The sequence below is a fragment of the Pseudophryne corroboree genome, chromosome 1 (assembly GCF_028390025.1).
Source record: "Pseudophryne corroboree isolate aPseCor3 chromosome 1, aPseCor3.hap2, whole genome shotgun sequence".
Classification (NCBI taxonomy): domain Eukaryota; kingdom Metazoa; phylum Chordata; class Amphibia; order Anura; family Myobatrachidae; genus Pseudophryne; species Pseudophryne corroboree.
Window position 1 is genome coordinate 1226430 of NC_086444.1, and position 23241 is coordinate 1249670.

Consider the following 23241-nt stretch of genomic DNA (forward strand, 5'->3'; position numbering starts at 1 on the left):
ACAGGTAGAGTAATGAAGCAGGAATGCACAGGTATAGTAATGCAGGAGAGATGCATAGGTATAGTAATGCAGGAGAGATGCACAGGTATAGTAATGCAGCAGTGATGCACAGGTATAGTAATGCAGGAGAGATGCACAGGTAGAGTAATGAAGCAGTAATGCACAGGTATAGTAATGCAGGAGAGATGCACAGGTATAGTAATGCAGGACAGATACGCAGGTATAGTAATGCAGCAGTGATGCACAGGTGTAGTAATGCAGGAGAGATGCACAGGTATAGTAATGCAGGAGAGATGCACATATATAGTAATGCAGCAGTGATACACATGTATAATAATGCACATGTATAGTAATGCAGGAGAGATACACAGGTATAGTAATGCAGCAGTTATGCACAGGTATAGTAATACAGCAGTGATGCACAGGTATAGTAATACAGCTGTGATGCACAGGTATAGTAATGCAGCAGTGATACACAGGTATAGTAATGCACAGGTATAGTAATGCAGGAGAGATACACAGGTATAGTAATGCAGCAGTGATGCACAGGTATAGTAATGCAGGAGAGATGCACAGGTATAATAATGCAGCAGTGATGCACAGGTATAGTAATGCAGCAGTGATGCACAGGTATAGTAATGCAGGAGAGATGCACAGATATAGTAATGCAGCAGTGATGCACAGGTATAGTAATGCACAGGTATAGTAATGCAGGAGAGATACACAGGTATAGTAATGCAGAAGTGATGCACAGGTATAGTAATACAGCAGTGATGCACAGGTATAGTAACACAGCAGTGATGCACAGGTATAGTAATACAGCTGTGATGCACAGGTATAGTAATGCAGCAGTGATACACAGGTATAGTAATGCACAGGTATAGTAATGCAGAAGAGATACACAGGTATAGTAATGCAGGAGAAATGCACAGGTAGAGTAATGAAGCAGTAATGCACAGGTATAGTAATGCAGGAGAAATGCACAGGTATATTAATGCAGGAGAGATACGCAGGTTAAGTAATGCAGCAGTGATACGCAGGTATACTAATGCAGGAGAGATGCACAGCTAGAGTAATGAAGCAGTAATGCACAGGTATAGTAATGCAGGAGAGATGCACAGGTATAGTAATGCAGGAGAGATGCACAGATATAGTAATGCAGCAGTGATACACAGGTATAATAATGCACAGGTATAGTAATGCAGGAGAGATACACAGGTATAGTAATGCAGCAGTGATGCACAGGTATAGTAATACAGCAGTGATGCACAGGTATAGTAATACAGCAGTGATGCACAGGTATAGTAATACAGCAGTGATGCACAGGTATAGTAATACAGCTGTGATGCACAGGTATAGTAATGCAGCAGTGATACACAGGTATAGTAATGCACAGGTATAGTCATGCAGGAGAGATACACAGGTATAGTAATGCAGCAGTGATGCACAGGTATAGTAATGCAGGGGAGATGCACAGCTAGAGTAATGAAGCAGTAATGCACAGGTATAGTAATGCAGGAGAGATGCACAGGTATAGTAATGCAGGAGAGATGCACAGGTAGAGTAATGAAGCAGTAAAGCACAGGTATAGTAATGCAGGAGAGATGCACAGGTATAGTAATGCAGGAGAGATACGCAGGTTAAGTAATGCAGCAGTGATACGCAGGTATACTAATGCAGGAGAGATGCACAGGTATAGTAATGCAGGAGAGATGCACAGATATAGTAATGCAGGAGAGATACACAGGTATAGTAATGCAGCAGTGATGCACAGGTATAGTAATGCAGGAGAGATGCACAGGTAGAGTAATGAAGCAGGAATGCACAGGTATAGTAATGCAGGAGAGATGCATAGGTATAGTAATGCAGGAGAGATGCACAGGTATAGTAATGCAGCAGTGATGCACAGGTAGAGTAATGAAGCAGTAATGCACAGGTATAGTAATGCAGGAGAGATGCACAGGTACAGTAATACAGGACAGATACGCAGGTATAGTAATGCAGCAGTGATGCACAGGTGTAGTAATGCATGAGAGATGCACAGGTATAGTAATGCAGGAGAGATGCACATATATAGTAATGCAGCAGTGATACACATGTATAATAATGCACAGGTATAGTAATGCAGGAGAGATACACAGGTATAGTAATGCAGCAGTGATGCACAGGTATAGTAATACAGCAGTGATGCACAGGTATAGTAATACAGCTGTGATGCACAGGTATAGTAATGCAGCAGTGATACACAGGTATAGTAATGCACAGGTATAGTAATGCAGGAGAGATACACAGGTATAGTAATGCAGCAGTGATGCACAGGTATAGTAATGCAGGAGAGATGCACAGGTATAGTAATGCAGCAGTGATGCACAGGTATAGTAATGCAGCAGTGATGCACAGGTATAGTAATGCAGGAGAGATGCACAGATATAGTAATGCAGCAGTGATGCACAGGTATAGTAATGCACAGGTATAGTAATGCAGGAGAGATACACAGGTATACTAATGCAGAAGTGATGCACAGGTATAGTAATACAGCAGTGATGCACAGGTATAGTAACACAGCAGTGATGCACAGGTATAGTAATACAGCTGTGATGCACAGGTATAGTAATGCAGCAGTGATACACAGGTATAGTAATGCACAGGTATAGTAATGCAGGAGAGATACACAGGTATAGTAATGCAGCAGTGATGCACAGGTATAGTAATGCAGGAGAGATGCACAGGTATAGTAATGAAGCAGTAATGCACAGGTATAGTAATGCAGCAGTGATACACAGGTATAGTAATGCACAGGTATAGTAATGCAGGAGAGATGCACAGATATAGTAATGCAGGAGAGATACACAGGTATAGTAATGCAGCAGTGATGCACAGGTATAGTAATGCAGGAGAGATGCACAGGTAGAGTAATGAAGCAGTAATGCACAGGTATAGTAATGCAGGAGAGATGCACAGGTATAGTAATGCAGGAGAGTTACACAGGTTAAGTAATGCAGCAGTGATACGCAGGTATACTAATGCAGGAGAGATGCACAGGTATAGTAATGCAGGAGAGATGCACAGGTATAGTAATGCAGGAGAGATGCACAGATATAGTAATGCAGGAGAGATACACAGGTATAGTAATGCAGCAGTGATGCGCAGGTATAGTAATGCAGGAGAGATGCACAGGTAGAGTAATGCAGGAGAGATATGCAGGTATAGTAATGCAGCAGTGATGCGCAGGTATAGTAATGCAGGAGAGATGCACAGGTATAGTAATGCAGGAGAGATGCACAGATATAGTAATGCAGGAGAGATACACAGGTATAGTAATGCAGCAGTGATGCGCAGGTATAGTAATGCAGGAGAGATGCACAGGTAGAGTAATGCAGGAGAGATACGCAGGTTAAGTAATGCAGCAGTGATACGCAGGTATACTAATGCAGGAGAGATGCACAGGTATAGTAATGCAGGAGAGATGCACAGATATAGTAATGCAGGAGAGATATACAGGTATAGTAATGCAGCAGTGATGCACAGGTATAGTAATGCAGGAGAGATGCACAGGTATAGTTATGTAGGAGAGATGCACAGATATAGTAATGCAGCAGTGATGCACATATATAGTAATGCAGGATAGATGCACAGGTATAGTAATGCAGGAGAGATACGCAGGTATAGTAATGCAGCAGTGATGCACAGGTATAGTAATGCAGGAGAGATGCACAGGTATAGTAATGCAGGAGAGATGCACAAGTATAGTTATGCAGGAGAGATGTGCAGGTATAGTAATGCAGGAGAGATGCACATATATAGTAATGTAGGAGAGATGCACAGGTATGGTAATGCAGCAGTGATGCACAGGTATAGTAATGCAGCAGTGATGCACAGATATAGTAATACAAGAGAGATACACAAGTATAGTTATGCAGGAGAGATGTGCAGGTATAGTAATGCAGGAGAGATGCACAGATATAGTAATGTAGGAGAGATGCACAGGTATGGTAATGCAGCAGTGATACACAGGTATAGTAATGCAGTAGTGATACACAGATATGGTAATACAGAAGTGATGCATAGGTATAGTAATGCAGCAGTGATACACAGGTATAGTAATGCAGTAGTGATACACAGATATGGTAATACAGCAGTGATGCATAGGTATAGTAATGCAGCAGTGATACACAGGTATAGTAATGCAGCAGTGATACACAGGTATGGTAATGCAGCAGTGATGCACAGGTATGGTAATGCAGCAGTGATACACAGGTATAGTAATGCAGCAGTGATACACAGGTATAGTAATGCAGCAGTGATACACAGGTATAGTAATGCAGTAGTGATACACAGATATGGTAATACAGAAGTGATGCATAGGTATAGTAATGCAGCAGTGATGCACAGGTATAGTAAGGCTGCAGTGATGCATAGGTATAGTAATAGAGCAGTGATGCACAAATATTGTAATACAGCAGTGATACACAGGTATGGTAATGCAGCAGTAATGCACAGATATGGTAATACAGCAGTGATGCATAGGTATAGTAATGCAGCAGTGATACACAGATATGGTAATACAGAAGTGATGCATAGGTATAGTAATGCAGCAGTGATACACAGGTATAGTAATGCAGTAGTGATACACAGATATGGTAATACAGCAGTGATGCATAGGTATAGTAATGCAGCAGTGATACACAGGTATAGTAATGCAGCAGTGATACACAGGTATGGTAATGCAGCAGTGATGCACAGGTATGGTAATGCAGCAGTGATACACAGGTATAGTAATGCAGCAGTGATACACAGGTATAGTAATGCAGCAGTGATACACAGGTATAGTAATGCAGTAGTGATACACAGATATGGTAATACAGAAGTGATGCATAGGTATAGTAATGCAGTAGTGATACACAGATATGGTAATACAGAAGTGATGCATAGGTATAGTAATGCAGCAGTGATGCACAGGTATGGTAATGCAGCAGTGATACACAGGTATAGTAATGCAGCAGTGATACACAGGTATAGTAATGCAGCAGTGATACACAGGTATAGTAATGCAGTAGTGATACACAGATATGGTAATACAGAAGTGATGCATAGGTATAGTAATGCAGTAGTGATACACAGATATGGTAATACAGAAGTGATGCATAGGTATAGTAATGCAGCAGTGATGCACAGGTATAGTAATGCAGTAGTGATACACAGATATGGTAATACAGCAGTGATGCATAGGTATAGTAATGCAGCAGTGATACACAGGTATAGTAATGCAGAAGTGATACACAGGTATGGTAATGCAGCAGTGATGCACAGGTATGGTAATGCAGCAGTGATACACAGGTATAGTAATGCAGCAGTGATACACAGGTATAGTAATGCAGCAGTGATACACATGTATGGTAATGCAGCAGTGATGCACAGGTATGGTAATGCAGCAGTGATACACAGGTATAGTAATGCAGCAGTGATACATAGGTATAGTAATGCAGCAGTGATACACAGGTATAGTAATGCAGTAGTGATACACAGATATGGTAATACAGAAGTGATGCATAGGTATAGTAATACAGCAGTGATGCACAGGTATAGTAATAGAGCAGTGATGCACAAATATTGTAATACAGCAGTGATACACAGGTATGGTAATGCAGCAGTGATACACAGATATGGTAATACAGTAGGAGGAGTCTGTCTGGTATAAGTTTACGCCTCCTGCATGTATGTGTGATCCTGTGCTGCATTTGATCACTTTTTACACTATCTGATGAGTGTCACCTGAGGTCATGTACACCGGCCATCGCAGCTCCGTCCCTGAGGACAGGAAGATGGAGAACCTGGATTTCACTGGAACTAGCATAGCGGTATCAGCCAGCTCCTTATACACTATATACATATATATACACCATATACACCATATGCACCTTATACACATATACACCATATGCACCTTATACACCATACACATCATATACACCATATACACCTTATACACCTTATACACATATACACCATATACACCTCATACACCATATACACCATGTACACCATATACAGGAGGAAGGGCGCAGTGATTGTGTGTAACACCATATACAGGATGAAGGGTGCAGTGATTGTGTGTAACACCATATGCAGGAGGAAGGGTGCAGTGATTGTGTGTAACACCATATGCAGGAGGAAGGGCGCAGTGATTGTGTGTAACACCATATGCAGGAGGAAGGGTGCAGTGATTGTGTGTAACACCATATACAGGAGGAAGGGTGCAGTGATTGTGTGTAACACCATATGCAGGAGGAAGGGAGCAGTGATTGTGTGTAACACCATATGCAGGAGGAAGGGTGCAGTGATTGTGTGTAACACCATATGCAGGAGGAAGGGCGCAGTGATTGTGTGTAACACCATATGCAGGAGGAAGGGTGCAGTGATTGTGTGTAACACCATATACAGGAGGAAGGGCGCAGTGATTGTGTGTAACACCACATGCAGGAGGAAGGGCGCAGTGATTGTGTGTAACACCATATGCAGGAGGAAGGGCGCAGTGATTGTGTGTAACACCATATACAGGAGGAAGGGTGCAGTGATTGTGTGTAACACCATATGCAGGAGGAAGGGCGCAGTGATTGTGTGTAACACCATATGCAGGAGGAAGGGTGCAGTGATTGTGTGTAACACCATATGCAGGAGGAAGGGAGCAGTGATTGTGTGTAACACCATATGCAGGAGGAAGGGTGCAGTGATTGTGTGTAACACCATATACAGGAGGAAGGGCGCAGTGATTGTGTGTAACACCACATGCAGGAGGAAGGGCGCAGTGATTGTGTGTAACACCATATACAGGAGGAAGGGTGCAGTGATTGTGTGTAACACCATATGCAGGAGGAAGGGAGCAGTGATTGTGTGTAACACCATATGCAGGAGGAAGGGTGCAGTGATTGTGTGTAACACCATATACAGGAGGAAGGGCGCAGTGATTGTGTGTAACACCACATGCAGGAGGAAGGGCGCAGTGATTGTGTGTAACACCATATACAGGAGGAAGGGTGCAGTGATTGTGTGTAACACCATATGCAGGAGGAAGGGCGCAGTGATTGTGTGTAACACCATATACAGGAGGAAGGGCGCAGTGATTGTGTGTAACACCACATGCAGGAGGAAGGGTGCAGTGATTGTGTGTAACACCATATACAGGAGGAAGGGTGCAGTGATTGTGTGTAACACCATATACAGGAGGAAGGGTGCAGTGATTGTGTGTAACACCATATACAGGAGGAAGGGAGCAGTGATTATGTGTAACACCATATATAGGAGGAAGGGTGCAGTGATTGTGTGTAACACCATATGCAGGAGGAAGGGAGCAGTGATTGTGTGTAACACCATATATAGGAGGAAGGGGGCAGTGATTGTGTGTAACACCATATACAGGAGGAAGGGTGCAGTGATTGTGTGTAACACCATATGCAGGAGGAAGGGCGCAGTGATTGTGTGTAACACCATATGCAGGAGGAAGGGTGCAGTGATTGTGTGTAACACCATATGCAGGAGGAAGGGTGCAGTGATTGTGTGTAACACCATATACAGGAGGAAGGGGGCAGTGATTGTGTGTAACACCATATGCAGGAGGAAGGGCGCAGTGATTGTGTGTAACACCATATACAGGAGGAAGGGTGCAGTGATTGTGTGTAACACCATATATAGGAGGAAGGGCGCAGTGATTGTGTGTAACACCATATACAGGAGGAAGGGTGCAGTGATTGTGTGTAACACCATATACAGGAGGAAGGGTGCAGTGATTGTGTGTAACACCATATGCAGGAGGAAGGGTGCAGTGATTGTGTGTAACACCATATACAGGAGGAAGGGTGCAGTGATTGTGTGTAATACCATATGCAGGAGGAAGGGTGCAGTGATTGTGTGTAATACCATATGCAGGAGGAAGGGTGCAGTGATTGTGTGTAACACCATATGCAGGAGGAAGGGTGCAGTGATTGTCTGTAACACCATATACAGGAGGAAGGGCGCAGTGATTGTGTGTAACACCATATACAGGAGGAAGGGTGCAGTGATTGTGTATAACACCATATGCAGGAGGAAGGGTGCAGTGATTGTGTGTAACACCATATACAGGAGGAAGGGGGCAGTGATTGTGTGTAACACCATATACAGGAGGAAGGGTGCAGTGATTGTGTGTAACACCATATGCAGGAGGAAGGGCGCAGTGATTGTGTGTAACACCATATACAGGAGGAAGGGCGCAGTGATTGTGTGTAACACCATATACAGGAGGAAGGGCGCAGTGATTGTGTGTAACACCACATACAGGAGGAAGGGTGCAGTGATTGTGTGTAACACCATATGCAGGAGGAAGGGTGCAGTGATTGTGTGTAACACCATATGCAGGATGAAGGGCGCAGTGATTGTGTGTAACACCATATGCAGGAGGAAGGGTGCAGTGATTGTGTGTAACACCATATACAGGAGGAAGGGTGCAGTGATTGTGTATAACACCATATGCAGGAGGAAGGGCGCAGTGATTGTGTGTAACACCATATACAGGAGGAAGGGTGCAGTGATTGTGTGTAACACCATATGCAGGAGGAAGGGCGCAGTGATTGTGTGTAACACCATATGCAGGAGGAAGGGTGCAGTGATTGTGTGTAACACCATATGCAGGAGGAAGGGCGCAGTGATTGTGTGTAACACCATATACAGGAGGAAGGGTGCAGTGATTGTGTGTAACACCATATGCAGGAGGAAGGGTGCAGTGATTGTGTGTAACACCATATACAGGAGGAAGGGTGCAGTGATTGTGTGTAACACCATATGCAGGAGGAAGGGTGCAGTGATTGTGTGTAACACCATATACAGGAGGAAGGGTGCAGTGATTGTGTGTAACACCATATACAGGAGGAAGGGCGCAGTGATTGTGTGTAACACCATATGCAGGAGGAAGGGCGCAGTGATTGTGTGTAACACCATATGCAGGAGGAAGGGTGCAGTGATTGTGTGTAACACCATATGCAGGAGGAAGGGCGCAGTGATTGTGTGTAACACCATATACAGGAGGAAGGGTGCAGTGATTGTGTGTAACACCATATGCAGGAGGAAGGGTGCAGTGATTGTGTGTAACACCATATGCAGGATGAAGGGCGCAGTGATTGTGTGTAACACCATATGCAGGAGGAAGGGTGCAGTGATTGTGTGTAACACCATATGCAGGAGGAAGGGCGCAGTGATTGTGTGTAACACCATATACAGGAGGAAGGGCGCAGTGATTGTGTGTAACACCATATACAGGAGGAAGGGCGCAGTGATTGTGTGTAACACCATATGCAGGATGAAGGGCGCAGTGATTGTGTGTAACACCATATGCAGGATGAAGGGCGCAGTGATTGTGTGTAACACCATATGCAGGAGGAAGGGTGCAGTGATTGTGTGTAACACCATATGCAGGAGGAAGGGAGCAGTGATTGTGTGTAATACCATATACAGGATGAAGGGCGCAGTGATTGTGTGTAACACCATATACAGGAGGAAGGGGGCAGTGATTGTGTGTAACACCATATACAGGAGGAAGGGTGCAGTGATTGTGTGTAACACCATATGCAGGAGGAAGGGAGCAGTGATTGTGTGTAACACCATATACAGGAGGAAGGGTGCAGTGATTGTGTGTTACACCATATACATGAGGAAGGGTGCAGTGATTGTGTGTAACACCATATACAGGAGGAAGGGCGCAGTGATTGTGTGTAACACCATATACAGGAGGAAGGGTGCAGTGATTGTGTGTAACACCATATACAGGAGGAAGGGTGCAGTGATTGTGTGTAACACCATATACAGGAGGAAGGGTGCAGTGATTGTGTGTAACACCATATGCAGGAGGAAGGGCGCAGTGATTGTGTGTAACACCATATGCAGGAGGAAGGGCGCAGTGATTGTGTGTAACACCATATACAGGAGGAAGGGCGCAGTGATTGTGTGTAACACCATATATAGGAGGAAGGGCGCAGTGATTGTGTGTAACACCATATGCAGGAGGAAGGGTGCAGTGATTGTGTGTAACACCATATGCAGGAGGAAGGGCGCAGTGATTGTGTGTAACACCATATATAGGAGGAAGGGCGCAGTGATTGTGTGTAACACCATATGCAGGAGGAAGGGTGCAGTGATTGTGTGTAACACCATATGCAGGAGGAAGGGCGCAGTGATTGTGTGTAACACCATATACAGGAGGAAGGGCGCAGTGATTGTGTGTAACACCATATACAGGAGGAAGGGTGCAGTGATTGTGTGTAACACCATATGCAGGAGGAAGGGCGCAGTGATTGTGTGTAACACCATATACAGGAGGAAGGGCGCAGTGATTGTGTGTAACACCATATACAGGAGGAAGGGCGCAGTGATTGTGTGTAACACCATATGCAGGAGGAAGGGCGCAGTGATTGTGTGTAACACCATATACAGGAGGAAGGGCGCAGTGATTGTGTGTAACACCATATACAGGAGGAAGGGTGCAGTGATTGTGTGTAACACCATATGCAGGAGGAAGGGTGCAGTGATTGTGTGTAACACCATATACAGGAGGAAGGGTGCAGTGATTGTGTGTAACACCATATACAGGAGGAAGGGTGCAGTGATTGTGTGTAACACCATATGCAGGAGGAAGGGCGCAGTGATTGTGTGTAACACCATATACAGGAGGAAGGACGCAGTGATTGTGTGTAACACCATATGCAGGAGGAAGGGAGCAGTGATTGTGTCTAACACCATATGCAGGAGGAAGGGTGCAGTGATTGTGTGTAACACCATATACAGGAGGAAGGGCGCAGTGATTGTGTGTAACACCATATACAGGAGGAAGGGCGCAGTGATTGTGTGTAACACCATATGCAGGAGGAAGGGTGCAGTGATTGTGTGTAACACCATATGCAGGATGAAGGGCGCAGTGATTGTGTGTAACACCATATGCAGGAGGAAGGGTGCAGTGATTGTGTCTAACACCATATGCAGGAGGAAGGGTGCAGTGATTGTGTGTAACACCATATACAGGAGGAAGGGTGCAGTGATTGTGTGTAACACCATATGCAGGAGGAAGGGTGCAGTGATTGTCTGTAACACCATATGCAGGAGGAAGGGTGCAGTGATTGTGTCTAACACCATATGCAGGAGGAAGGGTGCAGTGATTGTGTGTAACACCATATACAGGAGGAAGGGCGCAGTGATTGTGTGTAACACCATATACAGGAGGAAGGGCGCAGTGATTGTGTGTAACACCATATACAGGAGGAAGGGCGCAGTGATTGTGTGTAACACCATATGCAGGAGGAAGGACGCAGTGATTGTGTGTAACACCATATACAGGAGGAAGGGCGCAGTGATTGTGTGTAACACCATATGCAGGAGGAAGGGTGCAGTGATTGTCTGTAACACCATATGCAGGAGGAAGGGTGCAGTGATTGTGTCTAACACCATATGCAGGAGGAAGGGTGCAGTGATTGTGTGTAACACCATATGCAGGAGGAAGGGCGCAGTGATTGTGTGTAACACCATATACAGGAGGAAGGGCGCAGTGATTGTGTGTAACACCATATGCAGGAGGAAGGGTGCAGTGATTGTGTGTAACACCATATGCAGGAGGAAGGGTGCAGTGATTGTGTGTAACACCATATACAGGAGGAAGGGCGCAGTGATTGTGTGTAACACCATATACAGGAGGAAGGGTGCAGTGATTGTGTGTAACACCATATACAGGAGGAAGGGTGCAGTGATTGTGTGTAACACCATATGCAGGATGAAGGGCGCAGTGATTGTGTGTAACACCATATACAGGAGGAAGGGTGCAGTGATTGTGTGTAACACCATATGCAGGAGGAAGGGCGCAGTGATTGTGTGTAACACCATATGCAGGAGGAAGGGCGCAGTGATTGTGTGTAACACCATATACAGGAGGAAGGGGGCAGTGATTGTGTGTAACACCATATACAGGAGGAAGGGCGCAGTGATTGTGTGTAACACCATATGCAGGAGGAAGGACGCAGTGATTGTCTGTAACACCATATGCAGGAGGAAGGGTGCAGTGATTGTGTCTAACACCATATGCAGGAGGAAGGGTGCAGTGATTGTGTGTAACACCATATGCAGGAGGAAGGGTGCAGTGATTGTGTGTAACACCATATACAGGAGGAAGGGCGCAGTGATTGTGTGTAACACCATATACAGGAGGAAGGGCGCAGTGATTGTGTGTAACACCATATGCAGGAGGAAGGGTGCAGTGATTGTGTGTAACACCATATACAGGAGGAAGGGCGCAGTGATTGTGTGTAACACCATATGCAGGAGGAAGGGCGCAGTGATTGTGTGTAACACCATATGCAGGAGGAAGGGCGCAGTGATTGTGTGTAACACCATATGCAGGAGGAAGGGCGCAGTGATTGTGTGTAAGGCTTTCTTCTGCACATTGTGTATATGAAGGAATATGTCACAGGAAATAACACGACAATATGGAGGAGACCTGCAATGCCAGCTAGAGCCCCGGTAACAATGAAGAATGAGACAAAAAAGGACGCCGTACGAGTAACACACCTGCGGAAAAGACGTCTGCTCATCTAGAATAGAGAGGATGCCCCAGGGCCGGCAGAGGAACAGATCCTGAGGGGAAGAGACAAAAACAGCATCAAATCCAGGATCCTCATTACTAGCAGCTTCAGCAAAGAGTCTCAATATAAATGATTTAGCATTGAGGGCGAATGTATGAAGAAGTGTAGAGAGTGGACCAGTGGAGAAGTTGCCAATGGCAACCAATCAGCTTTTAATTAACATTTACAGAGGTGTCCTCTAGAGATGAGCGGGTTCGGTTTCTCTGAATCCGAACCCGCACGAACTTCATGTTTTTTTTCACGGGTCCGAGCGACTCGGATCTTCCCGCCTTGCTCGGTTAACCCGAGCGCGCCCGAACGTCATCATGACGCTGTCGGATTCTCGCGAGACTCGGATTCTATATAAGGAGCCGCGCGTCGCCGCCATTTTCACACGTGCATTGAGATTGATAGGGAGAGGACGTGGCTGGCGTCCTCTCCGTTATAGTAGAAAAGAGTAAAGACTGAGTGACTTAGTTATAATTGTGGGGAGGATTGGGGACGGGGAGCAGCTGTTAGGGAGTAAAGTGATTTAGATTAGGAGAGAGAGAGAGAGAGAGAGAGAGAGAGAGAGATTGACCTGATTTACTGGAGCTTAGGAGTACTATAGAAGAGAGTGCAGAGTTTACTAGTGACTGACCACAGTGACCACCAGACAGTGCAGTTTTATTTAATATATCCGTTCTCTGCCTGAAAAAAACGATACACACAGTGACTCAGTCACATACCATATCTGTGTGCACTGCTCAGCCCAGTGTGCTGCATCATCTATGTATATATTATATATCTGACTGTGCTCAGCTCACACAGCTTATAATTGTGGGGGAGACTGGGGAGCACTGCAGTGCCAGTTATAGGTTATAGCAGGAGCCAGGAGTACAAGACAGTCACATACCATATCTGTGTGCACTGCTCAGCCCAGTGTGCTGCATCATCTATGTATATATTATATATCTGACTGTGCTCAGCTCACACAGCTTATAATTGTGGGGGAGACTGGGGAGCACTGCAGTGCCAGTTATAGGTTATAGCAGGAGCCAGGAGTACATATTATATTAAAATTAATTAAACAGTGCACACTTTTGCTGCAGGAGTGCCACTGCCAGTGTGACTGACCAGTGACCTGACCACACTGACCACCAGTATAGTTAGTAGTATACTATATTGTGATTGCCTGAAAAAGTTAAACACTCGTCGTGTGACTTCACTTGTGTGGTGTTTTTTTTTTTATTCTATAAAAAACTCATTCTGCTGACAGACAGTGTCCAGCAGGTCCGTCATTATATAATATATATACCTGTCCGGCTGCAGTAGTGATATATATATATTTTTTATATCATTATTTATCATCCAGTCGCAGCAGACACAGTACGGTAGTTCACGGCTGTAGCTACCTCTGTGTCGGCACTCGGCAGTCCGTCCATAATTGTATACCACCTAACCGTGGTTTTTTTTTCTTTCTTCTTTATACATACATACTACGACATCTCTTTATCAACCAGTCTATATTAGCAGCAGACACAGTACAGTACGGTAGTTCACGGCTGTGGCTACCTCTGTGTCGGCACTCGGCAGTCCGTCCATAATTGTATACCACCTAACCGTGGTTTTTTTTTTTCTTCTTTATACATACATACTACGACATCTCTTTATCAACCAGTCTATATTAGCAGCAGACACAGTACAGTACGGTAGTTCACGGCTGTGGCTACCTCTGTGTCGGCACTCGGCAGTCCGTCCATAATTGTATACCACCTAACCGTGGTTTTTTTTTCTTTCTTCTTTATACATACATACTACGACATCTCTTTATCAACCAGTCTATATTAGCAGCAGACACAGTACAGTACGGTAGTTCACGGCTGTGGCTACCTCTGTGTCGGCACTCGGCAGTCCGTCCATAATTGTATACCACCTAACCGTGGTTTTTTTTTCTTTCTTCTTTATACGTACATACTACGACATCTCTTTATCAACCAGTCTATATTAGCAGCAGACACAGTACAGTACGGTAGTTCACGGCTGTGGCTACCTCTGTGTCGGCACTCGGCAGTCCGTCCATAATTGTATACCACCTAACCGTGGTTTTTTTTTCTTTCTTCTTTATACGTACATACTACGACATCTCTTTATCAACCAGTCTATATTAGCAGCAGACACAGTACAGTACGGTAGTTCACGGCTGTGGCTACCTCTGTGTCGGCACTCGGCAGTCCGTCCATAATTGTATACCACCTACCCGTGGTTTTTTTTTCTTTCTTCTTTATACATACATACTACGACATCTCTTTATCAACCAGTCTATATTAGCAGCAGACACAGTACAGTACGGTAGTTCACGGCTGTGGCTACCTCTGTGTCGGCACTCGGCAGTCCGTCCATAATTGTATACCACCTAACCGTGGTTTTTTTTTCTTTCTTCTTTATACATACATACTACGACATCTCTTTATCAACCAGTCTATATTAGCTATATGTCTATATGTGCTGATTGGGGAGGGTTTTTTGGAAGGGACATCCTGCGTGACACTGCAATGCCACTCCTAAATGGGCCCGGTGTTTGTGTCGGCCACTAGGGTCGCTAATCTTACTCACACAGCTACCTCATTGCGCCTCTTTTTTTCTTTGCGTCATGTGCTGATTGGGGAGGGTTTTTTGGAAGGGACATCCTGCGTGACACTGCAGTGCCACTCCTAAATGGGCCCGGTGTTTGTGTCGGCCACTAGGGTCGCTAATCTTACTCACACAGCTACCTCATTGTGCCTCTTTTTTTCTTTGCGTCATGTGCTGATTGGGGAGGGTTTTTTGGAAGGGACATCCTGCGTGACACTGCAGTGCCACTCCTAGATGGGCCAGGTGTTTGTGTCGGCCACTAGGGTCGCTTAGCTTAGTCATCCAGCGACCTCGGTGCAAATTGTAGGACTAAAAATAATATTGTGAGGTGTGAGGTATTCAGAATAGACTGAAAATGAGTGGAAATTATGGTTTTTGAGGTTAATAATAATATGGGATCAAAATGACACCCAAATTCTATGATTTAAGCTGTTTTTTAGGGTTTTTTGAAAAAAACACCCGAATCCAAAACACACCCGAATCCGACAAAAAAAATTCGGTGAGGTTTTGCCAAAACGCGGTCGAACCCAAAACACGGCCGCGGAACCGAACCCAAAACCAAAACACAAAACCCGAAAAATTTCAGGCGCTCATCTCTAGTGTCCTCATACATCTTGCCTCAATACACCACGCAGCAGGAGATGCCTCGTACACGTGTCCTCATACATCATGCCTCAATACACCACGCAGCAGGAGATGCCTCATACACGTGTCCTCATACATCATACCTCAATACACCACGCAGCAGGAGATGCCTCATACCGATGTGACCTCCTACATCATGCCTCAATACACCACCCAGCGGGAGATGCCTCATACAGATGTGTCCTCCTACATCTAGTCTCAATACACCACCCAGCGGGAGATGCCTCATACAGATGTGTCCTCCTACATCATGCCTCAATACACCACCCAGCAGGAGATGCCTCATACAAATGTGTCCTCATACATCTAGCCTCAATACACCACCCAGCGGTAGATGCCTCATACAGATGTGTCCTCCTACATCTAGCCTCAATACACCACCCAGCGGGAGATGCCTCATACAGATGTGTCCTCCTACATCTAGCCTCAATACACCACGCAGCAGGATATGGCTCATACAGATGTGTCCTCATACATCTAGCTTCAATACACCACGCAGCAGGAGATGCCTCATATAGATGTGTCCTCTTACATCTAGCCTCAATACACCACCAAGCGGGAAATGCCTCATACAGAGGTGTCCTCATACATCTAGCCTCAATACACCTCGCAGCAGGAGATGCTTCATACAGATGTGTCCTCATACATCATGCCTCAATACACCACGCAGAAGGAGATGCCTCATACAGGTGTGTCCTCATACATCATGCCTCAGTACTCCATGCAGCAGGAGATGCCTCAAACAGATGTATCCACCTACATCGTGCCTCAATACACCTTGCAGCAGGAGATGCCTCATTCAGATGTGTCCTACATCTAGCCTCAATAAACCACCCAGCGGGAGATACCTCATACAGATGTGTCCTCACACATCATACCTCAATACACCACCCAGCGGGAGATGCCTCATACAGATGTGTCCTCCTACATCATGCCTCAATACACCATGCAGCAGGAGATGCCTCATACAGATGTGTCCTCATACATCATGCCTCAATACACCACACAGCAGGAGATGCCTCATACAGATGTGTCCTCATACATCATGCCTCAATACCCCATGCAGCAGGAGATGCCTCATACAGGTGTGTCCTCATACATCATGCCTCAGTACTCCATGCAGCAGGAGATGCCTCAAACAGATGTATCCACCTACATCGTGCCTCAATACACCTTGCAGCAGGAGATGCCTCATCCAGATGTGTCCTACATCTAGCCTCAATAAACCACCCAGCGGGAGATACCTCATACAGATGTGTCCTCACACATCATACCTCAATACACCACCCAGCGGGAGATGCCTCATACAGATGTGTCCTCATACATCATGCCTCAATACACCATGCAGCAGGAGATGCCTCATACAGATGTGTCCTCATACATCATGCCTCAATACACCACGCAGCAGGAGATGCCTCATACAGATGTGTCCTCATACATCATGTCTCAATACTCCATGCAGCAGGAGATGCCTCAAACAGATGTATCCACCTACATTGTGCCTCAATACACCTTGCAGCAGGAGATGCCTCATCCAGATGTGTCCTACATCTAGCCTCAACAAACCACCCAGCGGGAGATACCTCATACAGATGTGTCCTCACACATACCTCAGTACGCCACGCAGCGGGAGATGCCTCACACAGATGTGTCCTAATACATCTAGCCTCAATACGCCGCGCAGCAGGAGATGCCTCATACAGATGTGTCCTCATACATCATGCCTCAATACACCACGCAGAAGGAGATGCCTCATACATCATGCCTCAATACACCACCCAGCGGGAGATGCCTCATACAGATGTGTCCTCCTACATCTTTCCTCAATACACCACCCAGCGGGAGATGCCTCATACAGATGTGTCCTCATACATCTAGCCTCAATACACCACCCAGCGGGAGATGCCTCATACAGATGTGTCCTCCTACATCTAGCCTCAATACACCACCCAGTGGGAGATGCCTCATACAGATGTGTCCTCCTACATCTAGCCTCAATACACCTCCCAGCGGGAGATACCTCATACAGATGTGTCCTCCTACATTTTACCTCAATACACCATCCAGCGGGAGATGCCTCATACAGATGTGTCCTCATACATCATGCCTCAATACACCACGCAGCAGGAGATGCCTCATACAGATGTGTCCTCATACATCATGCCTCAATACACCATGCAGCAGGAGATGCCTCATACAGATGTTTCCTCATACATCATGCCTCAATACTCCATGAAGCAGGAGATGCCTCATACAGGTGTGTCCTCATACATCATGCCTCAGTACTCCATGCAGCAGGAGATGCCTCAAACAGATGTATCCACCTACATTGTGCCTCAATACACCTTGCAGCAGGAGATGCCTCATCCAGATGTGTCCTACATCTAGCCTCAACAAACCACCCAGTGGGAGATGCCTCATACAGATGTGTCATCATACATCATGCCTCAATACACCACCCAGCGGGAGATGCCTCATACAGATGTGTCCTCCTACATCTAGCCTCAATACACCACCCAGTGGGAGATGCCTCATACAGATGTGTCGTCCTACATCTAGCCTCAATACACCTCCCAGCGGGAGATACCTCATACAGATGTGTCCTCATACATTTTACCTCAATACACCATCCAGCGGGAGATGCCTCATACAGATGTGTCCTCATACATCATGGGTCAATACACCACGCAGCAGGAGATGCCTCATACAGATGTGTCCTCATACATCATGCCTCAATACACCACCCAGCGGGAGATGCCTCATACAGATGTGTTCTCCCACATCTTGCCTCAATACACCACCCAGCGGGAGATGCCTCATACAGATGTGTCCTCATACATCTAGCCTCAATACGCCATGCAGCAAGAGATGCCTCATACGGATGTACCCTCATACATCATGCCTCATTACGCCGTACAGCAGGAGATGCCTCATACAGATGTGTCCTCATACATCATGCCTCAATACACCACGCAGCAGGAGATGCCTCATACAGATGTGTCATCATACATCATGCCTCAATACACCACGCAGCAGGAGATGCCTCATACAGATGTGTCCTCATACATCATGCCTCAATACACCACGCAGCAGGATATGCCTCATACAGATGTGTCCTCATACATCATGCCTCAATACTCCATGCAGCAGGAGATGACACATACAGGTGTGTCCTCATACATCATGCCTCAGTACTCCATGCAGCAGGAGATGCCTCAAACAGATGTATCCTCCTACATCGTGCCTCAATACACCTTGCATCAGGAGATGCCTCATCCAGATGTGTCCTACATCTAGCCTCAATAAACCACCCAGCGGGAGATACCTCATACAGATGTGTCCTCACACATCATACCTCAATACACCACCCAGCGGGAGATGCCTCATACAGATGTGTCCTCATACATCTAGCCTCAATACACCACGCAGCAGGAGATGCCTCATACAGATGTGTCCTCATACATCTAGCTTCAATACACCACGCAGCAGGAGATGCCTCATACAGATGTGTCCTCATACATCATGCCTCAATACACCACCCAGCGGGAGATGCCTCATACAGATGTGTCTTCATACATCTAGCATCAATAAACCACGCAGCAGGAGATGCTTCATACAAATGTGTCCTCCTACATCTAGCCTCAATACACCACGCAGCAGGAGATGCCTCATATCGATGTGTCCTCCTACATCTAGCCTCAATACACCACCCAGCGGGAGATGCCTCATACAGATGTTTCCTCCTACATCTAGCCTCAATACACCACCCAGCGGGAGATGCCTCATATAGATGTGTCCTCCTACATCTTTCCTCAATACACCACCCAGCGGGAGATGCCTCATACAGATGTGTCCTCCTACATCTAGCCTCAATACACCACCCAGTGGGAGATGCCTCATACAGATGTGTCCTCCTACATCTAGCCTCAATACACCACCCAGCGGGAGATACCTCCTACAGATGTGTCCTCATACATCATACCTCAATACACCACCCAGCGGGAGATGCCTCATACAGATGTGTCCTCATACATCATGCCTCAATACACCACACAGCAGGAGATGCCTCATACAGATGTGTCCTCATACATCATGCCTCAATACACCACGCAGCAGGAGATGCCTCATACAGATGTGTCCTCATACATCATGCCTCAATACACCACCCAGCGGGAGATGCCTCATACAGATGTATCCTCATACATCTAGCCTCAATATACCACGCAGCAGGAGATGCCTCATACAGATGTGTCCTCCTACATCTAGCCTCAATACACCACGCAGCAGGAGATGCCTCATATAGATGTGTCCTCATACATCTAGCCTCAATACACCACCCAGCGGGAGATGCCTCATACAGATGTGTCCTCATACATCATGCCTCAATACTCCATGCAGCAGGAGATGCCTCATACAGGTGTGTCCTCATACATCATGCCTCAGTACTCCATGCAGCAGGAGATGCCTCAAACAGATGTATCCACCTACATTGTGCCTCAATACACCTTGCAGCAGGAGATGCCTCATCCAGATGTGTCCTACATCTAGCCTCAACAAACCACCCAGCGGGAGATACCTCATACAGATGTGTCCTCACACATCATACCTCAATACACCACCCAGCGGGAGATGCCTCATACAGATGTGTCCTCATTCATCTAGCCTCAATACACCACGCAGCAGGAGATGCCTCATACAGATGTGTCCTCATACATCTAGCTTCAATACACCATGCAGCAGGAGATACCTCATACAGATGTGTCCTCATACATCATGCCTCAATACACCACCCAGCGGGAGATGCCTCATACAGATGTGTCCTCCTACATCTTTCCTCAATACACCACGCAGCAGGAGATGCCTCATACAGATGTGTCCTCATACATCTAGCTTCAATACACCACGCAGCAGGAGATGCCTCATACAGATGTGTCCTCATACATCATGCCTCAATACACCACCCAGCGGAAGATGCCTCATACAGATGTGTTCTCCCACATCTTGCCTCAATACACCACCCAGCGGAAGATGCCTCATACAGATGTGTCCTCATACATCTAGCCTCAATACGCCATGCAGCAAGAGATGCCTCATACGGATGCACCCTCATACATCATGCCTCATTACGCCGTACAGCAGGAGATGCCTCATACAGATGTGTCCTCCTACATCATGCATCAATACGCCATGCAGCAGTAGATGCCTCATACAGATGTGTTCTCATACATCATGCCTCAATACGCCACGCAGTGGGAGATGCCTCACACGGATGTGTCCTCACACATACCTCAGTACGCCACGCAGCGGGAGATGCCTCACACAGATGTGTCCTAATACATCTAGCCTCAATATGCCGCGCAGCAGGAGATGCCTCATACAGATGTGTCCTCATACATCATGCCTCAATACACCACGCAGAAGGCGATGCCTCATACATCATGCCTCAATACACCACCCAGCGGGAGATGCCTCATACAGATGTGTCCTCCTACATCTTTCCTCAATACACCACCCAGCGGGAGATGCCTTATACAGATGTGTCCTCATACATCATGCCTCAATACACCATGCAGCAGGAGATGCCTCATACAGATGTGTCCTCATACATCATGCCTCAATACACCACGCAGCAGGAGATGCCTCATACAGATGTGTCCTCATACATCATGCCTCAATACTCCATGCAGCAGGAGATGCCTCATACAGGTGTGTCCTCATACATCATGCCTCAATACACCACGCAGCAGGATATGCCTCATACAGATGTGTCCTCATACATCATGCCTCAATACTCCATGCAGCAGGAGATGACTCATACAGGTGTGTCCTCATACATCATGCCTCAATACTCCATGCAGCAGGAGATGCCTCATACATGTGTGTCCTCATACATCATGCCTCAGTACTCCATGCAGCAGGAGATGCCTCAAACAGATGTATCCTCCTACATCGTGCCTCAATACACCTTGCATCAGGAGATGCCTCATCCAGATGTGTCCTACATCTAGCCTCAATAAACCACCCAGCGGGAGATACCTCATACAGATGTGTCCTCACACATCATACCTCAATACACCACCCAGCGGGAGATGCCTCATACAGATGTGTCCTCATACATCATGCCTCAATACTCCATGCAGCAGGAGATGCCTCATACAGGTGTGTCCTCATACATCATGCCTCAGTACTCCATGCAGCAGGAGATGCCTCAAACAGATGTATCCTCCTACATCGTGCCTCAATACACCTTGCATCAGGAGATGCCTCATCCAGATGTGTCCTACATCTAGCCTCAATAAACCACCCAGCGGGAGATACCTCATACAGATGTGTCCTCACACATCATACCTCAATACACCACGCAGCAGGATATGCCTCATACAGATGTGTCCTCATACATCATGCCTCAATACTCCATGCAGCAGGAGATGCCTCATACAGGTGTGTCCTCATACATCATGCCTCAGTACTCCATGCAGCAGGAGATGCCTCAAACAGATGTATCCACCTACATCGTGCCTCAATACACCTTGCATCAGGAGATGCCTCATCCAGATGTGTCCTACATCTAGCCTCAATAAACCACCCAGCGGGAGATACCTCATACAGATGTGTCCTCACACATCATACCTCAATACACCACCCAGCGGGAGATGCCTCATACAGATGTGTCCTCATTCATCTAGCCTCAATACACCACGCAGCAGGAGATGCCTCATACAGATGTGTCCTCATACATCTAGCTTCAATACACCATGCAGCAGGAGATACCTCATACAGATGTGTCCTCATACATCATGCCTCAATACACCACCCAGCGGGAGATGCCTCATACAGATGTGTCCTCCTACATCTTTCCTCAATACACCACGCAGCAGGAGATGCCTCATACAGATGTGTCCTCATACATCTAGCTTCAATACACCACGCAGCAGGAGATGCCTCATACAGATGTGTCCTCATACATCATGCCTCAATACACCACCCAGCGGAAGATGCCTCATACAGATGTGTTCTCCCACATCTTGCCTCAATACACCACCCAGCGGAAGATGCCTCATACAGATGTGTCCTCATACATCTAGCCTCAATACGCCATGCAGCAAGAGATGCCTCATACGGATGCACCCTCATACATCATGCCTCATTACGCCGTACAGCAGGAGATGCCTCATACAGATGTGTCCTCCTACATCATGCATCAATACGCCATGCAGCAGTAGATGCCTCATACAGATGTGTCCTCATACATCATGCCTCAATACACCACGCAGAAGGAGATGCCTCATACATCATGCCTCAATACACCACCCAGCGGGAGATGCCTCATACAGATGTGTCCTCCTACATCTTT

The 23241-nt window shown here is 46.3% G+C and overlaps 1 protein-coding gene across 1 annotated transcript in view; it reads right to left on the reverse strand.

The window, feature by feature from the left end:
• Nucleotides 1-12880, reverse strand: part of LOC134932220 (myosin-IIIb-like) — a 374352-nt gene extending 361472 nt beyond the window's left edge. The window contains exons 1-2 of the mRNA XM_063926445.1: nucleotides 12818-12880; nucleotides 12577-12642 (exon numbers count right to left, since the gene is read on the reverse strand). Of these exons, the coding sequence (XP_063782515.1) occupies nucleotides 12577-12642; nucleotides 12818-12880 (129 nt within the window). The remainder of the gene's footprint in view (nucleotides 1-12576; nucleotides 12643-12817) is intronic.
• Between the last annotated feature and the right edge of the window lie 10361 nt (nucleotides 12881-23241).